Below are 24810 nucleotides of genomic sequence, written 5' to 3'. Positions count from 1 at the left end.
ACTTAGTACCCTCTCCACTACTGTCCCGTCGATATGGATAGGGGGGTGCTCCCTCTGCTGTTTCCTGAAGTCCACAATCATATCCTTTGTTTTGTTGACGTTGAGTTTTGAAGTTATTTTCCTGACACCACACTCCGAGGGCCCTCACCTCCTCCCTGTAGGCCGTCTCGTCGTTGTTGTTAATCAAGACTACCACTGTAGTGTCAACCGCAAACTTGATGATTGAGTTGGAGGCGTGCATGGCCACGCAGTCGTGGGTGAACAGGGAGTACAGGAGAGGGCTCAGAACGCACCCTTGTGGGGCCACAGTGTTGAGGATCAGCGGGGTGGAGATGTTACCTACCCTCACCACCTGGGGGTGGCCCGACAGGAAGTCCAGTACCCAGTTGCACAGGGCGGGGTCGAGACCTAGAGTCTCGAGCTTGGTGACTAGTTTGGAGGGTACTATGGTGTTAAATGCTGAGCTGTAGTCGATGAACAGCATTCTCACGTAGGTATTCCTCTTGTCCAGATGGGTTAGGGCAGTGTGCAGTGCGGTTGCGATTGCGTCGTCTGTGGACCTATTTGGGCGGTAAGCAAATTGGAGTGGGTCTAGGGTGTCAGGTAGGGTGGAGGTGATATGGTCCTTGACTAGTCTCTCAAAGCACTTCATGATGACGGAAGTGAGTGCTACGGGGCGGTAGTCGTTTAGCTCAGTTACCTTAGCTTTCTTGGGAACAGGGACAATGGTGGCCCTCTTGAAGCATGTGGGAATAAGGATAAGGATTGATTGAATATGTCCGTAAACACACCAGCCAGCTGGTCCAGGTTTTGGTTGTGGGCCGTGTCAGTGGCACTGTATTGTCCTCAAAGCGGGCAAAAAAGTTATTGTGTCTGTCTGAGAGCAAGACATCCTGGTCCGCGACGGGGCTGGTTTTCTTTTTGTAATCCGTGATTGACTGTAGAACCCTGCCACATACCTCTTGTGTCTGAGCCGTTGAATTGCGACTCTACTTTGTCTCTACACTGACGCTTGGCTTGTTTGATTGCCTTACAGAGGGAATAGCAACACTGTTTGTTTCCAGTCACCTTGCCCTGATTAAAAGCAGTGGTTCGCGCTTTCAGTTTCACGCGAATGCTGCCATCAATCCACGGTTTCTGGTTTGGGAATGTTTTAATTGTTGCTATGGGTACGACATCGTCAATGCACTTTCTAATGAACTCGCTCACCGAATCAGCATATTCGTCAATGTTGTTGTTGGACGCAATGCGGAACATATCCCAATCCACGTGATCGAAGCAGTCTTGAAGCGTGGAATCAGATTGGTCGGACCAGCGTTGAACAGACCTGAGCGCGGGAGCTTCTTGTTTGAGTTTCTGTCCGTAGGCTGGGAGCAACAAAATGGAGTCATGGTAAGCATTTGCTTACTAGACTGCCCATTGATGGGAGCATCTTTGTCTCTGGTGTCTTTAAATGGCATTGACCACAGCTTATTCACAGATCATGTTTGCTCCTCAAAATCTGTGTACCGTCTTTTGAGGGCACCCACTTAAAAGGGAGCTTAGTACTCCATTCAATCCCTTAGGAGTGCATCCGCATGGGAGGTCTCTGTTAAAGGCTTTTTGAAGCCCATTAAAAACCATTAAATTAAATTAGTATAGGAGGGGCGGTTGATTTTAGCTAGGATTCTGAATTGCGAGATGGGCCAGACTGTAACGGGAGCTAATTTGGTGTGTGTTTGTGCACAGCTTTTACTTAGGAAACCTAATAAACACATTGTAAAATAAAAGCTAGCTATGGAGCAACTTCTTCATATCACACCACATCCTCTGACTGAGAAACCTCAACCTTCTCGCGTTTGGAAAAAAATAAGTTGTGATCCTACGATCAACTCTACTTCTATTATAAAATCACACCTTTTCAATAAATTGTTAGAAGTGGTCTGATCTTCCACATAGAGAGTAATTATTGACCGGAGTTCATGACCAGGAAAACTAAAAACACAACCATCTCTCCTCCTGAGCTAAACCATTACTCTTGCATCACAACTGAATGGTCCTCCTCCACCAAACTCTTAATAAAATCGCCTTGATGTGGGACAACCCGATTTGAACACCCAAAAAGGAAGCATTAGAAGTAGTGGGTTCCATTTTGGCTTGTTTCGTGGTCGTTTTGAGTCAGATTGGTCTTGATTAAATTAAAAGCTCCCCTCTGTGTGAATGTGTGGCTTACTAATGATACCAGACCACATTCAATTATTGAGAAATCACAGCAGCTCTGCTAACGGAGAGCTGTTTCATGCTGTTTCAGTCAAGTTTTGAGAGCCAGGAATTTGTCTCCAAGTAACGTCTACTGTCAATATATTTTAAAAACAATGACATACATATCACCTTGAATGTCTATCTGCCGCACACATTTTTATTTTTATGTAGCTTCTGCTCACCCTCCCGCTTCTCTCTTTTACACACCTTCTTCTGAACCCTCAACCAATTTGACTGACATGATGTAGCCTACGTCTCTGAACTGAAATGCTAAACACACACACACACACACACACACACACACACACACACACACACACACACACACACCATATATTTTGTAGGCTAATTTTATCTGTTGCAATTTAGGATTTTGCAGTAGCACAAGCATGACTCCTTCTACACATTGCATTGGGGCAAAACAATCTGCCAACTAACCACACATTAGTGATGATGTAATCATCAATATGCTGCAATATTGTAGCATGTTTTTAAGGAAAAGTTTTTGTAAAACTTGAAACTTTCTCTGTAAAGCGAACATTTATCAAAAGGGGGCTTTGGCTGAGAGTTTCCGTTTCAGGGGGGTGGAGACTTCGCTAGTCTCATTAGTATCTTCTCTCATACATATTCCCTCATACCTAATCGACCATCTGACACAATTACGCAATAGTTTAGTTCCGGATTCTCAAGATTAGCCTTGTGTAAAGAAAGAGAGAATGTTTTGATTATGAGATAAAGTCCCATGATTCACTGGAGCCTGCATTGAAAGAGAAGAATGACGCAAAGAAGAAAGCCTACTCACTGACATCAGGATCAAATCATAATTAGACAAAAAGTATTTCCTATCAACAGCATATGACATTTCAGTGCTAATATGTTACTCTCATCAGAACAGGAAATTACCTCAATAGCATGGCCCAGTTTCTGACTGCCAGTATTCACACACTCACCGCAACAGGAGGATATTACAGTTCTGGGCTCGGCGGCCATCGATGACCGAGAGCTCCTTGACCTTCTTGGAGCTCAAGGAGTCCGAATCCTCACTCTCTTTCTGTGGAGAGTCGTTCAGAGGAGATGCATTTCAGAATGGTAGGTATCTTAACTAGGAGCAACAGGAGGAATACATTACACACATACATAAAAAGTAAAGAAAGACAAAACGCACAGATACGAGACAAACTTACGAAGACAGACAAGGAAAATAAGCAAATACATAGAGGAATACAGACACAGGCACCTACGTGTGCGAACACAGTAACAGACACAGACATACACTACATTTAAAAAAGACAAGTTGCATTATGAGTGAATGGACATTCTCATGAAAAGGGGTTGGGATTTTTTTTTGACATACTTTAAAATAAGAGGGTATTTCCTTCACAGAAAAAAAACAAACAGTTTCTAAGCCTAAATTACTGCAATGTACAAAAGGATATTGTTGATTTATGGAAACCATAAGCTATAATTATTTCTTCATGTGTCTACTGAAGATATATATATATTTTCAAGAGGATGAAGATGTCAAGAGGATAAGATAAGGAAAGCAAAATGTTCTAAATGATAGAAGAGGAGGAGGATGAAAAAAGTGCCACACCATTTTGGGTGTGGAAATGAATGAACTCACCTGTTTGCTGTTATTGACCATAAAGAAGTCCTAGAACGCAGGCAAGAAGCAAGGAAGATGTGGGCACTCATTATAATGATAGCGCAGTTAGGTGAATTCAGGCCAAACCAAACAAACAAATAGAAACAAGCTCATACGGGTGATCAGTGATGAGTGAAGTGGGAGTGTGACTGGCCTAGGCAAGCAAAGGCTGATGGGCCATAAGAGATGGGTGTCGGATGGGGGCTGGGGAATTGCCAAATGCATGTGTGTTTGCGTGCATGCGTGTGAGCTGATCATGAGGTGCGGGTGTTAGCGTGAGTCACAGGCAAAACAAATGTGGCAACATTGGAGTCAGTTGAGCGTGATACGTTTGTCATAATGTTCATTTAGACCAGGGACGTCAAAATGTTAAGGCAAATGTGAGAGCGGCCTCATCTACAACAGATCCTTAACTATGAATTCACTGATGTTATTAGATTATTATTTTTTTAACTACATTCAAATCTTTTTTTTTCAAACATGCAAAGAAACTAGCGAAGGGGACACACATGGAGGCCATATTAAATCAGATGTTGGGCCTCATTGCTTGACACCCCTGATTTAAATAGCGCAGAATGAAAACCTAGGCTACATTGTGACTAAATCTCTTGCATTGGTATGATCAAGGTGAACTCAAGCAGATTTGCATTCCATACAGAGGGTCATTGAGTAGTGAGATAAGAGCTATTCCCTGTGTTTGTGGCTTATGTGCTAACTAGCTGATGATTTTAGTAGCCCTGGGTCCAATTTCGTCAGGACAATGTCTGCAAATGTTTGTTAACACAAAAGTCCCTATGTTTCCCCTGACGACAATATGGTGATCTGTTCATCCCACAAACATCAGAGTGTTGTGGTATTAGGTAATACTAAGCTCCAGGCACTAAGGGCCAAACTCAATCTTTACGTGTCTGATGATCTTGAAGATATTTTACATTGATACTCTAGCATCATAAAAAGGTTATGACAGTGTACGCTAAGTAGTCAGTGCTCTTTTGTATTTCTGTTATTCATACATGCAAGGCTTTTATGTTATTTAGTAGTGCCAAATGCCAGTAGACTGCACACTAGCCAAACAATATGGTATTACTCTACATTTGTGAGATGGCAAATAATCAGCATGAGTGAAGTCATGTTTTGTATTGGTGATTTATCTCTAACGAGAAGGGAATAAGTAGAAAAAGGGTGAGGATGGATACATGTTGGTGGCTCTATAAAACTGTTCTCTTCATCAGCAGGACCAGCGTGAACACTTGGCCGTAGTACAGTACCTGTTGCCTCTGGTAGGCCGAGAAGGTCTTCTCAATGTCCTCCAGGTCGAGGATTTTGAAAACCTTCCCGTCGTCCACTTCTGTCCATACAGTGCCCTCCAACTTATTCTGGGATGGAGAGTGGGAGAATTTTATTGACATTTTTTGAGGTGGTGCTTTCAGAAGGGTCGGGATCAATTCCATTTCAATTCAACGAAATAAACTGAAATTCCAAGCAAAGAGGAACATTTCAGTTCAACTCCTGAAATGACTGATTTGAGATGGAATTGACCCCAACCCTGGCTTTCAGTATCCTCAATATGTTCTGTAAGCAATCTCCAGCAGCCATAGTTCAATCACCAAGGCCTAACACAAGAGTATGTTATTCAAAGATTGCAACAGAAGAATAATCACTTATAGGAGCTAATATAGAATCAGCTTAAACACTAACAAAAATATTCCCAGAACATACGGGAACGTTTTCATCTGGTTCCCTATTCTAAGTGCACTTGAATAACTGGGAAAAAAAGAAACATTCTCCCTAACTAAACCGAAACTTTCAGGGATCAAAATATTGTCTGCAGGTTTTACAGACTAACATTTCCCTGTTGCTATCAATGATGACAAAGAGGAGGTCAAATTGACTCTGTAGGGAATTACTGGGGTCATGTTCTTTAGGGCACGCAACAGAAACTGTTTTAAAACGTTTTGCAAAGGAACAGAAACGAGTGTTCCTTATTGGACAAGTCTAGGTAGTCTCTCCCTGTTTCAGTCCGTTGACTTCTGTTTGATCTCTTATGAACATGACCCTTTTCAAACCCATGCAATCTCACCTCAGCCAGCTTGGCCCAGTTGAAAGATTTGAGTGGGTTGGACGGCTGGGGGATGTTCTTCTTCTTGAGAGTGGACCCCAGGGGTGCCCCAGGGGGAGGAGGTATCCCTCCCATGGGTGGCCGTCCAAAAGGAGGCGGGGGACCACCTGGAGGTGGGGGTGGTGGAGGGGGCATCATACCCCCTGGGGGTGGTGGGGGAGGGAGCATTATGCCTCCTGGGGGAGGGGGGGGTGGGAGAGGCCCACCAGGGGGGCCAGGGATGAAGGGGGGACCGCCTGGGACACTGGCGATCGGTCTCTGGAAATGTTGGGGGAAAATACACAGATAAAGACAATGCACCATCACTTATCTTAATGAATCGTATTTCAATCCTTAGCTTATCGTTCTCTTTCAATTTGATGTCGTAACATTGGTTGCATCAGAGACCCACGCAGTAATTTACTTTAGGTGCCTTCTATAATGTACTGTAAATCTAATAACAGTAAATGAATCTTGATGAAACAATGAATCTACATTAAGGCATATTTGGTGACATTTCTTTGTATAAGTCTGAAGGAGTTGAAGGGTGACGTACAGAGCTGAGGTCGTGGAGCTGGAGAGAGAGGTCAGCCACTTGCTGCTTGACTGCCTTGTGCTCGGTGCTCTCCTTCTCTAGCTTCTCCTTCATCTTGTTGAGGGTCTGCATCATGTCCTCCTTCTCCTGGGTCTTGGCGTCACACTCGCGCTCCTTCTTCTCAAACTTCTGCTGGAGCTCGTGGTGCTCTGCCCGATGGGGTTGGAGGTTATGTTGTGAGTGTGAACAGGTTCGGTTCAACTCAATTCAATTAGGACATTTGGATATCACCAATTCCTTTCTATGATCATTTTCTAATCATTTCCTGAGTTGACCGTGTTGAAATGTTAAATCACAATCTTTGTTGCGATCAACCCATGGGACCACAGGGTGGCTCAGAAGATGGTTGTCTGCTGTTATTTCTGATAGATCTAACAGGGGCAGGGTAACATATGGGACAATAGTAGGCAGTGACTGGATCAATGTGCTACTGGTGAGGTAGAGGAGGTAGTAGTCAATCCCTTCCATGTGAAGTGTAAATGACATGCTGTCGAATTCTTTGTGGTCTTTTTTAAAACGTGCAATAGAGCCAAAAGGGCAGTGTTTCACAAAGAAGCAACTCAAAACATGAAACTGACCTTTTCGCATTTTCTCCGCCTGCTCTTTCCACTGCTTGACCTCATTTTCATTGACCAGCCTGTAAGGAGAGACACACAAACAAAGTTACTGGAGGGTCCTCAATGTGAGCATTCTATGACTGATGCATTGACTTATGTGAAAGACAACATGCAAACAATCAATCCTGTGGAAATGGAGCTGAGCTCATTGCTATTATGGGAATTAAAATACAGTTTTCATACTGAAGCAGTGCAGACTAACAGATTTAAATACATTTTATAAGAAGCCTCCAAGGGACTGAGGTTCCCTACAGTATTGAAGTATTGATTGGAGGGTCAGTTAGGAAATGATTTCATTTGACAGTTCAATTATGAATTTTCATGTCTTTCCTAGGCCTATATCATCCCAGGTCATCCCAGTCAGTTGCGCTCAAGCAGGGCGTGCTCCCTCTCTCCCTCGTCATCTTAAGGGGTTACACAGAGAGCACTCACATCCGCACCACGTTCTTAACATTGAAGTTCTCAAGTGGCGTGACGTCGGGGTCGTGGCCTTTGTCGTTCTGCAGGACCATCTGCTGGACGATGCGGTCCAGCAGCAGCCAATACTGCACCGTGTTCCCACTCCTTTTATCTGGGGGGGGACACAGATACAGCCGTTACAGAGATGTCGTCGAGTAGAAGAGGCCTCTCTGCACAAGTAGATATTTAACTAAGGACAGAAAGAGGTTTCCACAATTGATTTATACATAGTGTGGCTAGAGGGCAAGATGCCATCTTGGTTTGCTGACAAATCGTCATACAGATAAAAATTCATTCAAATTGCACACCCACACGCCTGCACCCACACACCTGCACCCCCACACGGCGTGCACCCGCACACGCACAGCTAGCAGGAAGAAGACAGCAGGTCAGCTCTACTGGAATCATGAGGTTGGCTGGCACCTTAATTGGGGAGGACGGGCTCGTGGTAATGGCCGGAGCAGAACACGTGGAATGGTAGAAAATACATCAAACATATGGTTTCCATGTGTTTGATACCATTTCATACGCTCCATTCCAAGCCATTATTATGAGGCATCCTCCCCTCAGCAGCCTCCACTGACAGGAATAGGGAAACACAATATTCTGGGCAACTACCAAAGTCACAGCGCTAAATTCTTACTGACCGGGGTCAACATTAGCAGCAGGTCAGGAATGCGGCAGGGAGCACTTACGAGGCATGAGGAGACAGTGGTGCAGGACGGAGATAAAGTGAGGGTATGCGTCAGTGTGGTTCATCTTCTTCCGGATGAGGTCAAATACCTGGGAAGCACTTTTAGTGTCTATGTGCACCTGGGAACAGAGAACACGTTGACAAGTCACTGTCCTTATCATGCACAACCGACGATGGGATTCAGGAAGGAAACAAGAAGTTTTTACTTACCGACTCAAAACGTCGCGACATAGTTAGCTCGTCCTCATTGCGCAGCATTTCAAAGTAATCCAAATGCCTGGGGGAGATGAAGTAAAATGAATAGGGGCATGCTTAGTCAGAGATCAAGAGAAAAAAGGGGCTTGTGTCACAATTCAGGTTAACGGGAACTGGGCTCCAACTCACCGGTCTAATGTGGAGTTGTCATGGGAGCGAAGTTTATCAATGACTGGCTGAATTCCGAGCATCAGGAACTCGTAACGGAGGTGGATGCGGAACTCTAAACTGGCCTGGGAACATAACAAGATGGAGGACCAAAAGTAGGTGTCAATAAAGTTAAGTCAGATTGAGGTGCAGCACAAGTTTGATTGAAGAGAAAATCAAATTGAAGTATGGTGCAAGTGTGGAGTTAGGAGACAAGCGATGCAGAGGTTGACGGCTAATTTTACCTCTCCGGCACCTTGGCTGAGGACAGCATTGATAAAGGACATGATGGCTGTCTTCAGGTTGACCTCATCCCGGTACCGACCCGTACTCCGGTCCAGATCGTTCAGCAGGGTCTGGGTGGTGAAGGAAAGGAGATGACCACAGATATGGCTCGTCGTTCAGAGAGCAATCATATTGTAGAGACAATTTATATTGCAGACACAAAGTTGCACAAACCATTGGAGCCAAACCACTTTAGCCAATGTAAAGCGTTTACTGTTGCAAATGGCCAGCCAATCGTGTTATTTGAATAAAGGGCAGATGTTTAAAGGAAATATTACATTATTCATTATTCAACCGCTGAAATGAATAACTATAATTGGGTGTCAACTATACACTGAGTGTTCAAAACATTAGGAACACCTTCCTAATATAGAGTTGCACCCCCTTTTGCCCTCAGAACAGCCTCAATTCACCAGGGCATGGACTCTACAAGGTGTCTAAAGTGTTCTACAGGGATGCTGACCCATGTTGACTCCAATGTATCCCACAGTAGTGTCAAGTTGGTTGGTTGTCGTTTGGATGGAGGACCATTCTTGATATACAAGGGAAACTGTTGAGTGTGAAAAACCCAGCAGCGTTGCAGTTCTTGACACAAACTGGTGCGCCTGGCACCTACTACCATACCCCGTTCAAAGGCACTTAAATCTTTCGTCTTGCCCATTCACCGTCTGAGTGGCACACATACACAATCCATGTCTCAATTGTCCCCAGGCTTAAAGATCCTTCTTTAACCTGTCACCTCCCCCTCATCTACACTGATTAAAGTGTATTTAACAAATTACATCAATAAGGTATCAAAAGCTTTCACCTGGATGTTTTGTACACTCAGTGTATATAACCCAGCCAAAAGTCTAAATGTTACAATATTAAATGGTACTGAATGTTTATCCAATACAACTAAGGGGATCGGTTGCTAACGGTGACTAAAATATTAATTAATAACCCTCCCCTTGCCCACCTGGAAGCGCGTCCTCTCACAGGCGAAGCGCTGGTAGTGCAGCATGGCCTCCAGGATCTTCCGATGCCCGCCAGGCACAAGGCACACAGCGCCCATGATCTCCAGCACCGCCACCTTGGTCTTGACGTTCTCGGTGGCCAAACTCTGGGCGATGATGTTGATGCTTTCCGAGTGCGAGAGCACGTGGGCGCGCCCCTGGGAGTTGTTCATCAGGGCCTTGATGCAGCCGATGAGCGAGGTGTGGATCTGCGACTCGGTCGTCTCATAGTCCATGGTCTTCAGGAAGTTGAGGATACAGGTCAGGCCATCTAGGTCAATGAACCTAGTCACAAACCTGAGGAAGGTCAAGTGGAAACGGGATATCAATAAAAAAAAACTAAGTTAAAAGTGCAAGTGCCAGTTGCCAGTTGGAGGAAAGGGGCTAGTCTATGGGATCTCATTTAGTAATTGTCATTTCTTCCACTTGAAATAGGGTATAAAGACTACAATCCTAAGCACTGGAAATACCCAAAATAGTAATTAGGTCTAACATCTTGAGGAAATGGTCAACCTCTGAGTGTGTTATCAAAGTTGTTAAAAAACAAAGACCTGAAGAAATAAAAGGCCAGTAAGTGACCAAGTGCCACCATAACCCCTGGGCGTGAAATTCTGACACCTGATCTTCAGGTTGCACAGGGTCATTAAACGGTGCAACACACACTAATGTGAAAGAGACAAAAAAACATGCTTCACACAATGCAGCCAGAGGGACACCATATGTTCAATCAGCAGATCAATCTGGGTCGTGTTCATTTGGCACCAAACGGAAGAAACAGACAAACAGGGAGGGGTCTACCTGGACTTGGCCAATAAGAAACACTCATCTTCATTTCAATACATTTTACGTTGCAATGAACGCTACCCAGGTTACTGCCCCACAGCAGTAAGTATGATTAACGACATAATAGGTGATTTGAATGAAAGATTAGATGTTCTGGGAAGGACTGCCTGAAGCGTTAGAATAATAAAGCCTACTTTTATTAAGAGCAGTTACATAACTGCTCCACATAGCATTGGTACCGTAGCTAGCGCAGCAGAGGGACCATATCATTTATGACATGTGTGACAATATCCAAGAGTGGTGTTCCAGCCTAGCCATCTACAGTACAGTGATGAATTACTGGGCCGTTGTTGTTCATTCTGATCTGCATATACACTTCTATAAGTCTGTAACTCCAATGGCAATTACTCCCTGTAGGGCCCTGTTATTTCAGTAATTCAAAGAGAGTACAAAAAAATGAAGGAAGAGTGCATGGAAATAGAGAGAAGGGGGTGTGTGTGTGTGTCTGTGAGCGTTTGTATAATGAAATTAATTTCAGAAAACAATCCTGTTCCCTCCTGTGTTTATTCTATGTGTGGTAGCTACAGGTCATTTTTGAATAGGGTGTGTGTATACAAGTCTATTTAAATTAGTTTCTTTAGCGAGTGTATGCGCCGTACAGTGAAGTGTATGGAAGTTTGAGAGCCAGGGCACCTCATGGGTTGCGTCCGCAAAGCAGTCTTCAGGCTCTCTATCGTTTTGTTCCTCTCCTCCTCATCTTCCTTCTCCAGGGCAAGGAGTGTCTTCCTCTGTGCAACGTAAATATAGCGTCACCAAAGCTGTTACAACATGTCAAAATGCCGTGAATTGGTTAGACTACTCCTTGAGCCAGGTGCTCTATTTTCAAGCCACACTAACTGTGAATAGTACCAATAGGAACAGAGACAATAGAGCAAATGCATCCCGTGATATTGGCATGATACAGATTATCTGTAGTGCTCGACGTATGACATCCTGTGAGAGCAACATTACTGTTTAAGCATGATTCGATTCATACATAAATACAACAAAAACATGAAGTAAAACATGAAGTAACAGGTCTTTCGTTATTTGGTTACATAAAAAGGTAGGAAAGTTGTACTAAACTGAGGAAGGTATTTGTACTGTAAGTCGTATTCAAAATCAATGTGTATAATTTCTGTATTTAATTACTGGAAATCTTACAGACTGTGGCTTTAAAAGATACCATTTCTGACTGGAAAGTAATATTTTGCTTGACCAAACATACGCTTTTTGCACATGTGCAGCTAAAAACCTACGCTGCTTATCAAGCGTATGGAACAGCTGGGGAACAAGCACCTGAAAGGGACTCCATGTTTGGATCCGATAACAAGCATCCCAGCATGTGCCAGCAATTTCTGTGTTCAGTGGCTTTTATTATAGATGAAGTGTAGTGGAGAACGTGCCATTCAGATAAAGGAGAAAGGTCTCGAATCTGTGCCAGGTTTTTGCTCGGCTGTTTGAATACAAAAGGAACAGTTCTAGATAGTTGAGTCGGCTGGATGTGTCTAGGCCTGAGGCATGTCTGTGCTAGATATTGCCTGACTTTCTTTGGAACTTACCCAGAACCTCTTGCACCTGCCAAAACTGCAATAGTATTACCAAAAACATATCAACATAGCACGTGCCAGGAGTTAAAACGCTGACAATTGCGGTTACATTTGAATCTAACATGAATGCAGAATGAATCTGATTTAGGATTGATCTGAGGAGCTACAGATTACCGATGTAATTATAACTGTTTTATGATTTAGTGTAACTGTTTTATGATTTAGGATTGATCTGAGGAGCTACAGATTACCGATGTAATTATAACTGTTTGCATTTGTTTGTTACATTGTTTTGAGGTTAGAGTACAGTACAATCTATTTTATTGAGCATTTAAGAATCATTTAAGTTACTGTACATGCTTTTTATTACTTGATCAGGTTTCAATCAAGGATAATCTCAAATCAGTGCAAAAGTTGATATAGACACAGTGATCCTCCATCCTGCTCTTGGAGAGCCGCAGTAACGCACATTTTATGGGAAACACACACCAGATCCATGGACGGCCGAGTGCAACCGAGTGGTCCCTATAACACACCGCAGCGACAGCAAATAGGACGGCCACCCGCAGCTTTTAGCCATTCATCGTCGCATTGTATTCAACGCTTTAGTCCCAGCTCAGTAGAATCAGGTGAGATGCCACTAAGCTGGGGCATAAACCTGCATACTGCATATCAGGTTTTAGGATCACTGATATCAAGCATGTAAATGATAAAGTTCAATGTTTATATTGACAGTCAAGTCTCTTCCAGATCTGTTTAAGGAGTGTGAAAGTGAAATTCAGTACCACAGTAGACTCTACACTCACTTTGGAAGTGTCAATGATAGAGATTTATACAAAATCATAGACAAGAGACCTAGAGTAAAGAATGACAAGGAGTCATTACTTACGGCAGCCATGGAATTGAGCTGGTCAATGTAATACTCTGGCCAGCTGGTTGCACCTTTGTTCTCCTCTTGTTCCTAAAAAGAGGAGAAGAGAGTATGTGTTTGGTCGGTTAGAGTCTTCCACTAGGGCTTGCGTCCAAATTCTCCACCCTTTTACAGAAGGGTGCACTTGTACAATCTCAAATGATTGGTGTCAACATCGGCTGGACTGAGTTTCCACCATTGTTAAGTCCATGCAAGAGACCGGGAGCACAGAGGAGTTGAGAATAAAACACAGTAATGGAAGCATTTTGTTTTAAATCATCATGACCCCAATAAATCATGTGGCCTACTTAAGCTGAGAACATCCTCAACAATAACAGGGTAGGTAGAATGATGAAAGTAACGTAAAGCATGAAATTAGTGGGAATTGTAGAGTTGGAATAAAATGCTCATAACACAATGTGGGAATTATATATTGTGAATGAGAACCATGGGAATAACACATTTCACATGCCATTGCAGCCATCACGACAGGGACTTCCTCTTGAAAGCAGAAACACATTTAGCATTTCAACAACAGATTTGTCAACCACATTCAGGGCCCTGAGAGTAAATTACCTAATTTACACACAATTCACATGGACCTAAAACAGGCATGTGTGCACTGACACAAAAACACACAACATAAACATAAAAAATATGAGCACAAACACACTCACACAACTTGACACAAGAAACAGAGTGGATCTAGTATAGTGGATATATGAATAGTCCAAACTGAAACAGAGCAGGGACTCAAAGTAGGACAGTGCAGATAAGGGGGCCTAGTTTATCATCAACTCGTCTCTGAGAACTGTGGCCCAGAACACAGAGGAAGAAAACCAACCCTTATGGCCATAGATTCTGCCTGGCAACATACAAAAGCACAAGCTTGATTAAAACCTTGGGAGATTAGTGAAAGAATGTTCAAGTTGTGCATTGGGGACATTGCTCGAATTTGGCAGGCTACATCTGCCTTGCAGGACTGAAGTCCATTAATTACAGTGAGCTTCAAAAGTATTGGGCCAGTGACAATTTTGTTGTTGTTTAGGCTCTGTACTCCAGCACTTTGGATTTGAAATGATACAATGACTGAGATGAAAGTGCAGATTGTCAACCTTAAATGAAAGGTTCACCCATTTTGAATGCTATGTTTTTATGCATCTCTGAGTGATGTTCTATCGATTCTCTGGGTCATTTCAAGTTTTCATGTGTATCCGAGTTATTGGCGTTCGGACAGTGATAAATCCGTCCTGTATTACGTAGCACCGTGCTAAATCGCTCTTACTACACTGGTAGTTCATAGGAATACAGCTTTTAGATCACAAAAACGTCTATCATATATGTCAGATTTCAATACTGGCCAATGTCATAACTCTGGAGGATGTCTTCTCTCAAATGAGCCACTGATGATATTTTTGTGATATTCCTACCTCAAGAAATGTGTAATTTAATGAAAGGTCTAGCACATTATTCCTATTTGTTTGCCTCTTTAGTCCAGGGTGCATTGTATGGTGCATTTGTCTGAGATATCATAGAAAAGAGATCCAATGAACAAAGGAACGTAAATCGCCCCACTAAGCAGACTATCGACCAATCGCGTTCAGGTTGACGCTAGGCTAATAGTTACGCAATCCCTTCTCAAAGTCAATGTAAACTCAGCAAAAAAAATAAAATGTCCTCCCACTTTCAACTGCGTTTTTGTTCAGCAAACATAACATGCGTAAATATTTGTACGAACCTATCAAGATTCAACAACTGAGACATAAACTGAACAAGTTCCACAGAAATGTGACTAACAGAAATGGAATGTGTCCCTGAACAAAGGGGGGGGGGGGTCAAAATCAAAAGCAACAGTCAGTATCTGGTGTGGCCACCAGCTGCATTAAGTACTGCAGTGCATCTCCTCCTCATGGACTGCACCAGACTTGCCCATTCTTGCTGTGAGACGTTACCCCACTCTTCCCCCAAGGCACCTGCAAGTTCCCAGACATTTCTGGGGGAATGGCCCTAGCCCTCAACCTCCGATCCAACAGGTCCCAGACCTGCTCAATGGGATTGAGACCCGGGCTCTTCGCTGGCCATGGCAGAACACTGACATTCATGTCTTGCAGGAAATCAAGCACAGAATGAGCAGTATGGCTGGTGGCATGCTGGAGGGTCATGTCAGGATGAGTATGCAGGAAGGATACCACATGAGGAGGATGTCTTCCCTGTAACGCACAGCGTAGAGATTGCCTGCAATGACAACAGGCTCAGTCCAATGATGCTGTGACACACCGCCTCAGACCATGACGGACCCTCCACCTCCAAATTGATCCCGCTCCAGAGTACAGAACTCGGTGTAACGCTCATTCCTTCTACAATAAATTAGAATCCGACCATCACCCCTGGTGAGACAAAACCGCGACTCGTCAGTGAAGAGCACTTTTTGCCATTCCTGTCTGGTCCAGCGACGGTGGGTTTGTGCTCATAGGCGACGTTGTTGCCAGTGATGTCTGGTGAGGACCTGCCTTACAACAGGCCTACAAGCCCTCAGTCCAGCCTCTCTCAGCCTATTGCAGACAGTCTGAGCACTGATGGAGGGATTGTGCGTTCCTGGTGTAACTCAGGCAATTGTTGTTGCCATGCTGTACATGTCCCGCAGGTGTGATGTTTGGATGTACCGATCCTGTGCAGGTGTTGTTACAAGTGGTCTGCCACTGTGAGGATGATCAGCTGTCCGTCCTGTATCCCTGTAGCGCTTTCTTAGGGGTCTCATAGTACGGACATTGCAATTTATTGCCCTGGCCACATCTGCAGTCCTCTTGCCTCCTTGCAGCATGCCTAAGGCACGTTCACACAGATGAGCAGGGACCCTGGGCATTTTTCTTTTGGTGTTTTTCAGAGTTAGTAGAAAGGCTTCTTTAGTGTCATAAGTTTTCATAACTGTGACCTTAATTGTCTACCGTCTGTTCATTAATTGTTTATGGTTCATTGAACAAGCATGGAAAACAGTGTTTAAACCCTTTACAATGAAGATCTGGTGAACTTATTTGGATTTTTACAAATTATCTTTAAAAGACAGGGCCCAGAAAAAGGAAAGTTTCTTTTTTTGCCTATTTTCCTTGATAGTACGTAATGTCACGATTCCAAAGCTATACGATGCTACAGATAGCAAGTTAATTAATTCCCATTTCAGAAGACTCCCATTCACGTCTTGTCCAAGAATCGACCAGAATGCACCACGCAGCCCATTAACGTTGGCAACGTTTCCCATCTCCTCAAAAGCATATCTGCCTTTGCGAATGTTAGACTCCACTCTGTGAGGCATATCGATATGCATGTTGAACATGGAGAGATTGTTGACTATTAAATTTATAGTGTAGTTTGTTTAGACGATTTTACAGCTAACTAGCTTTGTTACTATTGTTTGTAGCCACGTTTGCTAGCTAGCTAGCTAGCCAGCCCATTGTGGCTTTTGCAGTCGACTTGAGGTGCATCAAATTTCAACTACGATTTTCCATGTTGCTACCAACCTTATTATAACATCAAAATTAAATATTTCTTCACAAAAAAGATTGTAAATTAAAGGAATTAGTGACTTCTCGGTGGATTTGTCCTTTAATTGTATGGTATATTTATTCATATTGTGTGAACCGTTTAGAAATTACATCACTTTTTGTACATAGCCCCCAATTTTAGGGAACCAAAAGTATTGGGACAAATTCACTTATATGTGTATTAGAGTAGTCAAAAGTTTGGTATTTATTCCCATATTCCTAGCATGCGATGATTACATCATGCTTGGGACTCTACAGACAGCCAATGCATTCAACAAGTTTGATGATGCATGATGTAATCATTGCGTGCTAGTAACAAGCTCGATGTAATCATTGCATACTAGGAATATGGAACCAAATACATAACTTTTGACTACTTTATTACACAAGTGAATTTGTCCCAATACTTTTGGTCCTTTAAAATGGGGGGACTATGTACAAAAAAGTGATGTAATTTCTAAACTATGTACAAAAAGTGCTTTAAGTTCACCTGAAAATACCTTCAAATTAATAGTATCATTTGAAATCCAAAGTGCTGGAGTACAGAGCCAAAATGACAACAGTCACTGTCCCAATACTTTTGGAGCCCACTGTAATTAATGGACAACAACCCTGCAAGGCAGATGTAGCCTTCCAAATTCGAGCAATATCCCCAATGCACAACTTGAGCATTCATTCACAATTCTCCCAAGGTTTTCATCAAGCTTGTGCTTTCGTATGTAGCCAGGAACAATCTATGGACATAAAGGTTTGGTTTTCTCCCTCTGTGTTCTGGGCCACAGTTCGCAGAGATGAGTTGAAGATAAACTAGGCCCACTTATCTGCATTGTCCTACTTTGAGTCTCTGCTCTATTTCAGTTTTGGGACTACAAGTAGGCAGACCAAATGGCGTACAACCTACAGTCACCTCCAAAATGATTGGCACCCTTGATAGAGATGAGCCAAAATGACTGTATACAATAAATTATACTAATACTGAGCTCAAAACATTTGGAAAATTATTTTATACAAATACAATTGCTCAGAGATTCAGAAATCAAAAACTGTGATTATATATAAAATAAAACAATTAAATAAAAACAATTTAAAAAACTAACCAACCTCAAAAATCCAACATTGGCCAACATTGTTGTTTTCTCCATACTTAATGTGATACATATTGCATTAGTCGAGACAGATTTGATCTTGTGCAGTTCATTGTTAACTTTGAGTGAGCTGTCTGCTTTTTTAAAATGATTTTATTGGAATTTTATTGGAAATCTGGTTAAAAACTGCTGTCTCTATCCGGCACCTCCAGCACTGACCTTAAGATGGGTGGCTAGCAGCCCTCAACCTCTCTTCAAGGTCATGTTGACCAGTATGGGCTTACAAACATTTACATACACTATATATACAAAAGGAAGTGGACACCCAAGCTTACCAAATGGGACCACCGAGTGCTGAAGTGCGTAGCAACTAACAATAGTCTGTCCTCGTTTGCAACACTAACTACTGAGTTCCAAACTGCCTCCGGAAGCAACGCCAGCGCAATAAATGTTCGTCGGGAGCTTCCAAACCTTAAAGTGCCAACTTTAAAGTTTGGTGGAGGAGGAATAATGGTCTGGAACTGCTTTTCATGGTTCAGGCTAGGCCTCTTAGTTCCAGTGAAGGGAAATATTAACGCTACAGCATACAATGATATTGTAGATGATTCTGTGCTTCCAACTTTATGGCAACAGTTTGGGGAAGGCCCTTCCTGTTTAGCATGTCAATGCCCCCGAGCACAAAGCGAGGTCCATACAGAAATGGTTTGTCGAGATCAGTGTGGAAGAACTTGACTGGCCTGCAAAGCCCTGACCTCAACCCCATCAAACACCTATGGAATGAATTGGAACGCTGACTGCGAGCCAGGCCTAATTGCATAACATCAGTGCCTGACCTCACCAATGCTCATGGTTGAATGGAAGCAAGTCCACGCAGCAATATTCCAACATCAAGTGGAAAGCCTTCCCAGAATAGTGGAGGCACTTATAGCAGCAAAGGGGGGACCAACTCCATATTAATGCCCATGATTTTGGAATGAGATGTTCAACGAGCAGGTGTCCCACATACTCTTGGTCATGTAGTGTATATGCCAGAGTGTTTGTCTCATATAGCGTAGTTCAGCTAGTCATAGCTAGCCTAGCTTTGCACAGTGACTTTACCTAATCTGAGACCTGAAATGAGGGTCCCCCCAAACCATGGCAGCTGGTGGTTTTCTGGGGAAGCGAATGATGCATAATTGAGTAATCACCAACTGTGAATGAAGAACAAGGTGGCCCATTTTATTTATTTTATTTATTGTACTCTATTCTAATTGTAATCTCAAAATGGAATGTACCCTACATCAGTCCATCGAATCCAAGCAGTCTTATCAGTCTACTCTGCCCTACTTGGAGTACACAGTGAGATAGTGACCATTTACAATGGCAAGAAGACCAAGAAGAATGGATGCACATGCCGCATTAGCGCTGCTACAAAATCTGAATGAAAACCAATCAGATGGTGGGGAAGAAATGAATCATGACATTTCTGATGATTCTTCTTCTAATTCTGAACCTTCACCTCTGAGGCCAGAACCGTGCGCACTGAGCAGGTGCCCGTGCCACCACCAAATGAAACGGTGAGACAGGAAACAGGAAAGGATGACATTGGTTGGATAGAACAAGCCGGTGACAATGCTACGGGCAGATTATCAGAATATCGACAGCTGTCAAATTATAATGCTATTATTGTTTTTGTAATGCCATTATTACTTTTGTGCTGATTTTCACTTTATCAAGCACAATTGGCGCTTATAATAATGTTTAGGCTTCTGATGTTTTCATTATTTGACGGCGCATCTTGCTGACCTTGCGTCTTGTTGGTTGTTTTTTTTAATCATTTTTGTTGTTGTCAAGAAGCTGTTACTGTGCTCCAACACATCTGTGTTTTGTTTCATAGTTGTAACAAATTTATTCCACAAATAAAACTGATTGAAAACTTGAACTTTTTTTTTTTTTTACATAATAGCCTACAGTAAAACTAATGAAAATGCTATTGTGTTATAAAAATGTATTCTAATGTTACCTAAAACTGTCATAAACACAACCAACTGATCATTTATGTGATAGCATATATGAAATGTATTAATTACACTGCTAGTGTTTTGCAGTCAAAATGACTACTCATTAGTTTGAAGGGGGGTCCCTCGGGGCCCAGCAGTTCTAGTGTTAAAGAAGTGGCAGCTGTGTTCATATAGATTATGTCTTGAAAATAAAGGAGAGCCGCACACTGTAGGAGCTCAGATGCAAAAATGTAATATCCAACGTTTCGACAGCCAAGCTGTCTTCATCATACCCTGATTATACCCCGATGAAGACAGCTTGGCTGTCGAAACGTTGGATATTACATTTTTGCATCTGAGCTCTTACAGTGTGCGGCTCTCCTTTATTTTCACGTTTTCTACTCCGCTAGCCAGCACCTCGCCTAAATAGGCGTGCGTTTCTTTTTTTTCTAGATCATATAGATTATGTCGCCATAGTCTAGGGCTGAAAGGAAAGTTGACAAACTAAAATAACAGCAAATACACAGGATTCCATATAGAAAAACAAAACTTCCTTCACCCAAACATAATCAGTGGTATGCCTCTGTGTGTACATGTGTACTTTCACCTAGGACATAATCCAGAATCTGGAACAGAATTGAGTGGTATTGTGCCTACTGTAGTTAGTGCACCCAGGGAGGTAACTATAATAACTTTTAAAGCAGATTGCACTATGGCAAAGTGGATTTGACCAACAACAAAAATATATATATATTAAAATATATTTGAACAGAAAAAAACAAGCATCCTTCATTTTGTGTGTTTCAAGTGCAGATCCCCTGCTAACAGAGCAGCTAAGCAGGGCACCTCCTGATTAACAGAGACAAATAGAGGAAACCATATTAAATGAAATTGTAGAAAGCGATTGATGCTCTCCAGCATGACCTCATCAATTCAGGTGGCTGAACCAAAGTAAACAAATTCATTCAGAGAGACAGCGCCGCTGCTAGCCTACCATCCGTTGCTTGTTCTGCGGAACTTGCGGGGGATCGTGTTTACTGGATAACTGTTACCGTATCGAAGTCCTCTGGAACACAAAGGCTCCATAATGAACTGGCTGGCTGTGAAGTGGGGACTGAGAAAGGAGTGCCTCCATCACTCTGCGGGCTTGGCCGCCCCCACCACCAACCCCATCTCCCTCTCCCTCGAAAACAAAAGCTGCACCTGCCAAGGGAGGCTTTCCTGTTTGCTTTGGACGACTGAGCACAACCCTTACAACCCCCCACCCGCTTTGTCTGTGAGCTTTAGGCCTTTGGGGAGCCATGCCAAGCCCTTGCTAGCTGGGCCCGGGCCAGGCTCACTGCTGAGTCTGCATTACTGACGTCCCGCTGCCAAGACTCCCCTCTCTCTGCGGCCAACTACCTCCCAAAGGCCATCCATCCATCCCCTCTCCCCGCTTCCCCTTCCTCCACACTGGCTCTAGGGGTTTATCCTCCTCCAACTCTGCTGATTAATTGTGCCCAAACACACTACCCTGCTTTGATCCTCACTGCAACACTGGTAAAAAATCCCAGCAAAGTCCTGCTGATCCACTCTGCCTCGGACCACAGCTAAGCAAACATACAGAAAGAATCAAGTGAAATAGGGAGAGAAAGAGAGAAGAATAAAAGCAACATAGTGAAGGGAAAGCAGGTTGGATAAAGTGCAACTCCAAGCATTTCTCACATTTATAATAATGAGGGTATGGAGACATTTTTGGCTTGTTTTCAGACGTAGGGAGACCCATTTAGGCTAGTCCAGGCCCCAAGATGATTCTTAATTAGGACACTAATTGGGGCACGACATATGCAGTAGTGTAAGTAGTTTCGCCGTCAGAAGTAGACAATCGTGTTTTATCTGCCCGACTATGTAAGGAGGTGTGAGGGAAAGCAAGTCTCTTCTTATTATTGGTGTCCTTTAGTATTGGTTTCTTTGCAGCAATTCAACCATGAAGGCCTGATTCACACAGTCTCCTCTGAACAGTTGATGTTGAGATGTGTCTGTTACTTGAACTATGTGAAGCATTTATTTGGGCTGTAGTCTGAGGTGCAGTTAACTCTAATGCATTTATCCTCTGCAACAGAGGTAACTCTTGTTCTTACTTTCCTGTGGTGGTCCTCATGAGAGCCAGTTTCATCATAGTGCTTGATGTTTTTTTCAACTGCACTTTTCAATGAATTTATTTGCAAATTATGGTGGAAAATAAGTATTTGGTCACCTACAAACAAGCAAGATTTCTGGCTCTCACAGACCTGTAACAACTTCTTTAAGAGGCTCCTCTGTCCTCCACTCGTTACCTGTATTAATGGCACCTGTTTGAACTTATCAGTATAAAAGACACCTATCCACAACCTCAAACAGTCACACTCCAAACTCCACTATGGCCAAGACCAAAGAGCTGTCAAAGGACACCAGAAACAAAATAGCAGAAATCAACTGTGGGAGCAATTATTAGGAAATGGAAGACATACAAGACCACTGATAATCTCCCTCGATCTGGGGCTCCATGCAAGATCTCACCCCGTGGGGTCAAAATGATTACAAGAACGGTGAGCAAAAATCCCAGAACCACACCTAGTGAATGACCTGCAGAGAGCTGGGACAAAGTAACAAAGCCTACCATCAGTAACACACTACGCCGCCAGGGACTCAAATCCTGCAGTGCCAGATGTGTCCCCCTGCTTAAGTCAGTACATGTACAGGCCCGTCTGAAGTTTGCTAGAGAGCATTTGGATGATCCAGAAGAAGATTGGGAGAATGTCATATGGTCAGATGAAACCAAAATATAACTTTTTGGTAAAAACTCAACTCGTCGTGTTTGGAGGACAAAGAATGCTGAGTTGCAACCAAAGAACACCATACCTACTGTGAAGCATGGGGGTGGAAACATCATGCTTTGTGGCTGTTTTTTTGCAAAGGGACCAGGACGACTGATCTGTGTAAAGGAAAGAATGAATGGGGCCATGTATCGTGAGATTTTGAGTGAAAACCTCCTTCCATCAGCAAGGGCATTGAAGATGAAACGTGGCTGGGTCTTTCAGCATGACAATGATCCCAAACACACCACCCGGGCAACGAAGGAGTGGCTTCGTAAGAAGCATTTCAAGGTCCTGGAATGGCCTAGACAGTCTCCAGATCTCAACCCCATAGAAAATATTTGGAGGGAGTTGAAAGTCCGTGTTGCCCAGCAACAGCCCCAAAACATCACTGCTCTAGAGGAGATCTGCATGGAGGAATGGGCCAAAATACCAGCAACAGTGTGTGAAAACCTTGCGAAGACTTAAAGAAAATGTTTGACCTCTGTCATTGCCAACAAAGGGTATATAACAAAGTATTGAGATAAACTTTTGTTATTGACCAAATACGTATTTTCCACCATAATTTGCAAATAAATTCATTAAAAATACTACAATGTGATTCTCTGGATTTTTTTTTCTAATTTTGTCTGTCATAGTTGAAGTGTACCTATGATGAAAATGACAGGCCTCTCATCTTTTTAAGCGGAAGAACTTGCACAATTGGTGGCTGACTAAATACTTTTTTGCCCCACTGTATGTGCTATTTCATAGTCTTGATGTCTTCACTATTATTCTAGTAAAAATAGTTAAAAAAAAAACTGGAACGACTTAGGTGTCCAAACTATCTATCGAGCTATCTATATATCAATACACACACACACACATACATACACACACAGTTGAAGTCGGAAGTTTACATACACCTTAGACAAATACATTTAAACTCAGTTTCTCACAATTCCTGACATTTAATCCTAGTACTAGTAAAAATTCCCTGTCTAAGGTCAGTTAGGATCACCACTTTATTTTAAGAATGTGAAATGTCAGAATAATAGTAGAGAGAACTATTTATTTCAGCTTTTATTTCTTTCATCACATTCCCAATGGGTCAGAAGTTTACATGCACTCAATTAGTATTTGGTAGCATTGCCTTTAAATTGTTTAACTTGGGTCAAACGTTTCGAGTAGACTTCCACAAGCTTCCCACAATAAGTTGGGTGAACTTTTGCCCATTCCCCCTGACAGAGATGGTGTAACGGAGTCAGGTTTGTAGGCCTCCTTGCTCACACACACACATTTTCAGTTCTGCCCAAACATTTTCTATAGGATTGAGGTCGGGGCTTTATGATGGCCACTCCAATATTTTGGCTTTGTTGTCCTTAAGCCATTTTGCCACAACTTTGGAAATATGCTTGGGGTCATTGTCCATTTGGAAGACCCATTTGAGACCAAGTTTTAACTTCCTGACTGATGTCTTGAGATGTTGCTTCAATATATCCACATAATTCCCCTCCTCATGATGTCATCTATTTTGTGAAGTGCACCAGTCCCTGCTGCAGCAAAGCACCCCCACAACATGATGCTGCCACCCCCGTGCTTCACGGTTGGGATGGTGTTCTTCGGCTTGCAAGCATCCCCCTTTTTCCTCCAAACATAACGATGGTCATTATGGCCAAACAGTTCTATTTTTGTCCCCATGTGCAGTTGCAAACCGTAGACTGGCTTTTTTAATGGCGGTTTTGGAGCAGTGGCTTCTTCCTTGCTGAGTGGCCTTTCAGGTTATGTCGATATAGGACTTTACTGTGGCTATAGATACTTTTGTACCTGTTTCCTCCACCATCTTCACAAGGTCCTGCGCTGTTGTTCTGGGATTGATTGCTTGCTCCCAAGGATGAACCAGACTTGTGGAGGTCTACTATTTTTTTCTGAGGTCTTGGCTGATTTCTTTTGATTTCCCATGATGTCAAGCAAAGAGGCACTGAGTTTGAAGGTAGGCCTTGAAATACATCCACAGGTACACCACCAATTGACTCAAATGATGTCAATTAGCCTATCAGAAGCTTCTGAAGCCATGACAT

At 42.9% G+C, this 24810-nt stretch overlaps 1 protein-coding gene across 4 annotated transcripts in view; it reads right to left on the bottom strand.

The window, feature by feature from the left end:
• Positions 1-24810, bottom strand: part of daam1b (dishevelled associated activator of morphogenesis 1b) — a 126305-nt gene that overhangs the window by 17010 nt on the left and 84485 nt on the right. For 2 of the 4 annotated variants that reach the window (XM_021612170.3, XM_021612169.3), the window contains exons 4-17: positions 13293-13364; positions 11508-11602; positions 9995-10328; positions 8997-9107; positions 8734-8837; positions 8560-8626; positions 8351-8468; positions 7629-7767; positions 7158-7216; positions 6541-6728; positions 5967-6263; positions 5155-5262; positions 3866-3895; positions 3192-3292 (exon numbers count right to left, since the gene is read on the bottom strand). In XM_021612170.3, the coding sequence (XP_021467845.2) occupies positions 3192-3292; positions 3866-3895; positions 5155-5262; positions 5967-6263; positions 6541-6728; positions 7158-7216; positions 7629-7767; positions 8351-8468; positions 8560-8626; positions 8734-8837; positions 8997-9107; positions 9995-10328; positions 11508-11602; positions 13293-13364 (1823 nt within the window). The remainder of the gene's footprint in view (positions 1-3191; positions 3293-3865; positions 3896-5154; positions 5263-5966; positions 6264-6540; positions 6729-7157; positions 7217-7628; positions 7768-8350; positions 8469-8559; positions 8627-8733; positions 8838-8996; positions 9108-9994; positions 10329-11507; positions 11603-13292; positions 13365-24810) is intronic. The other 2 variants (XM_036985191.2, XM_090243063.1) reach the window with 1 other exon arrangement.

The sequence above is a fragment of the Oncorhynchus mykiss genome, chromosome 8 (genome assembly GCF_057628025.1).
Source record: "Oncorhynchus mykiss isolate SJ-2025 chromosome 8, ASM5762802v1, whole genome shotgun sequence".
In the NCBI taxonomy this organism is placed as follows: domain Eukaryota; kingdom Metazoa; phylum Chordata; class Actinopteri; order Salmoniformes; family Salmonidae; genus Oncorhynchus; species Oncorhynchus mykiss.
Note: the sequence above shows the minus strand (reverse complement) of the source record. Positions and strands in the feature narration are given on the sequence as shown.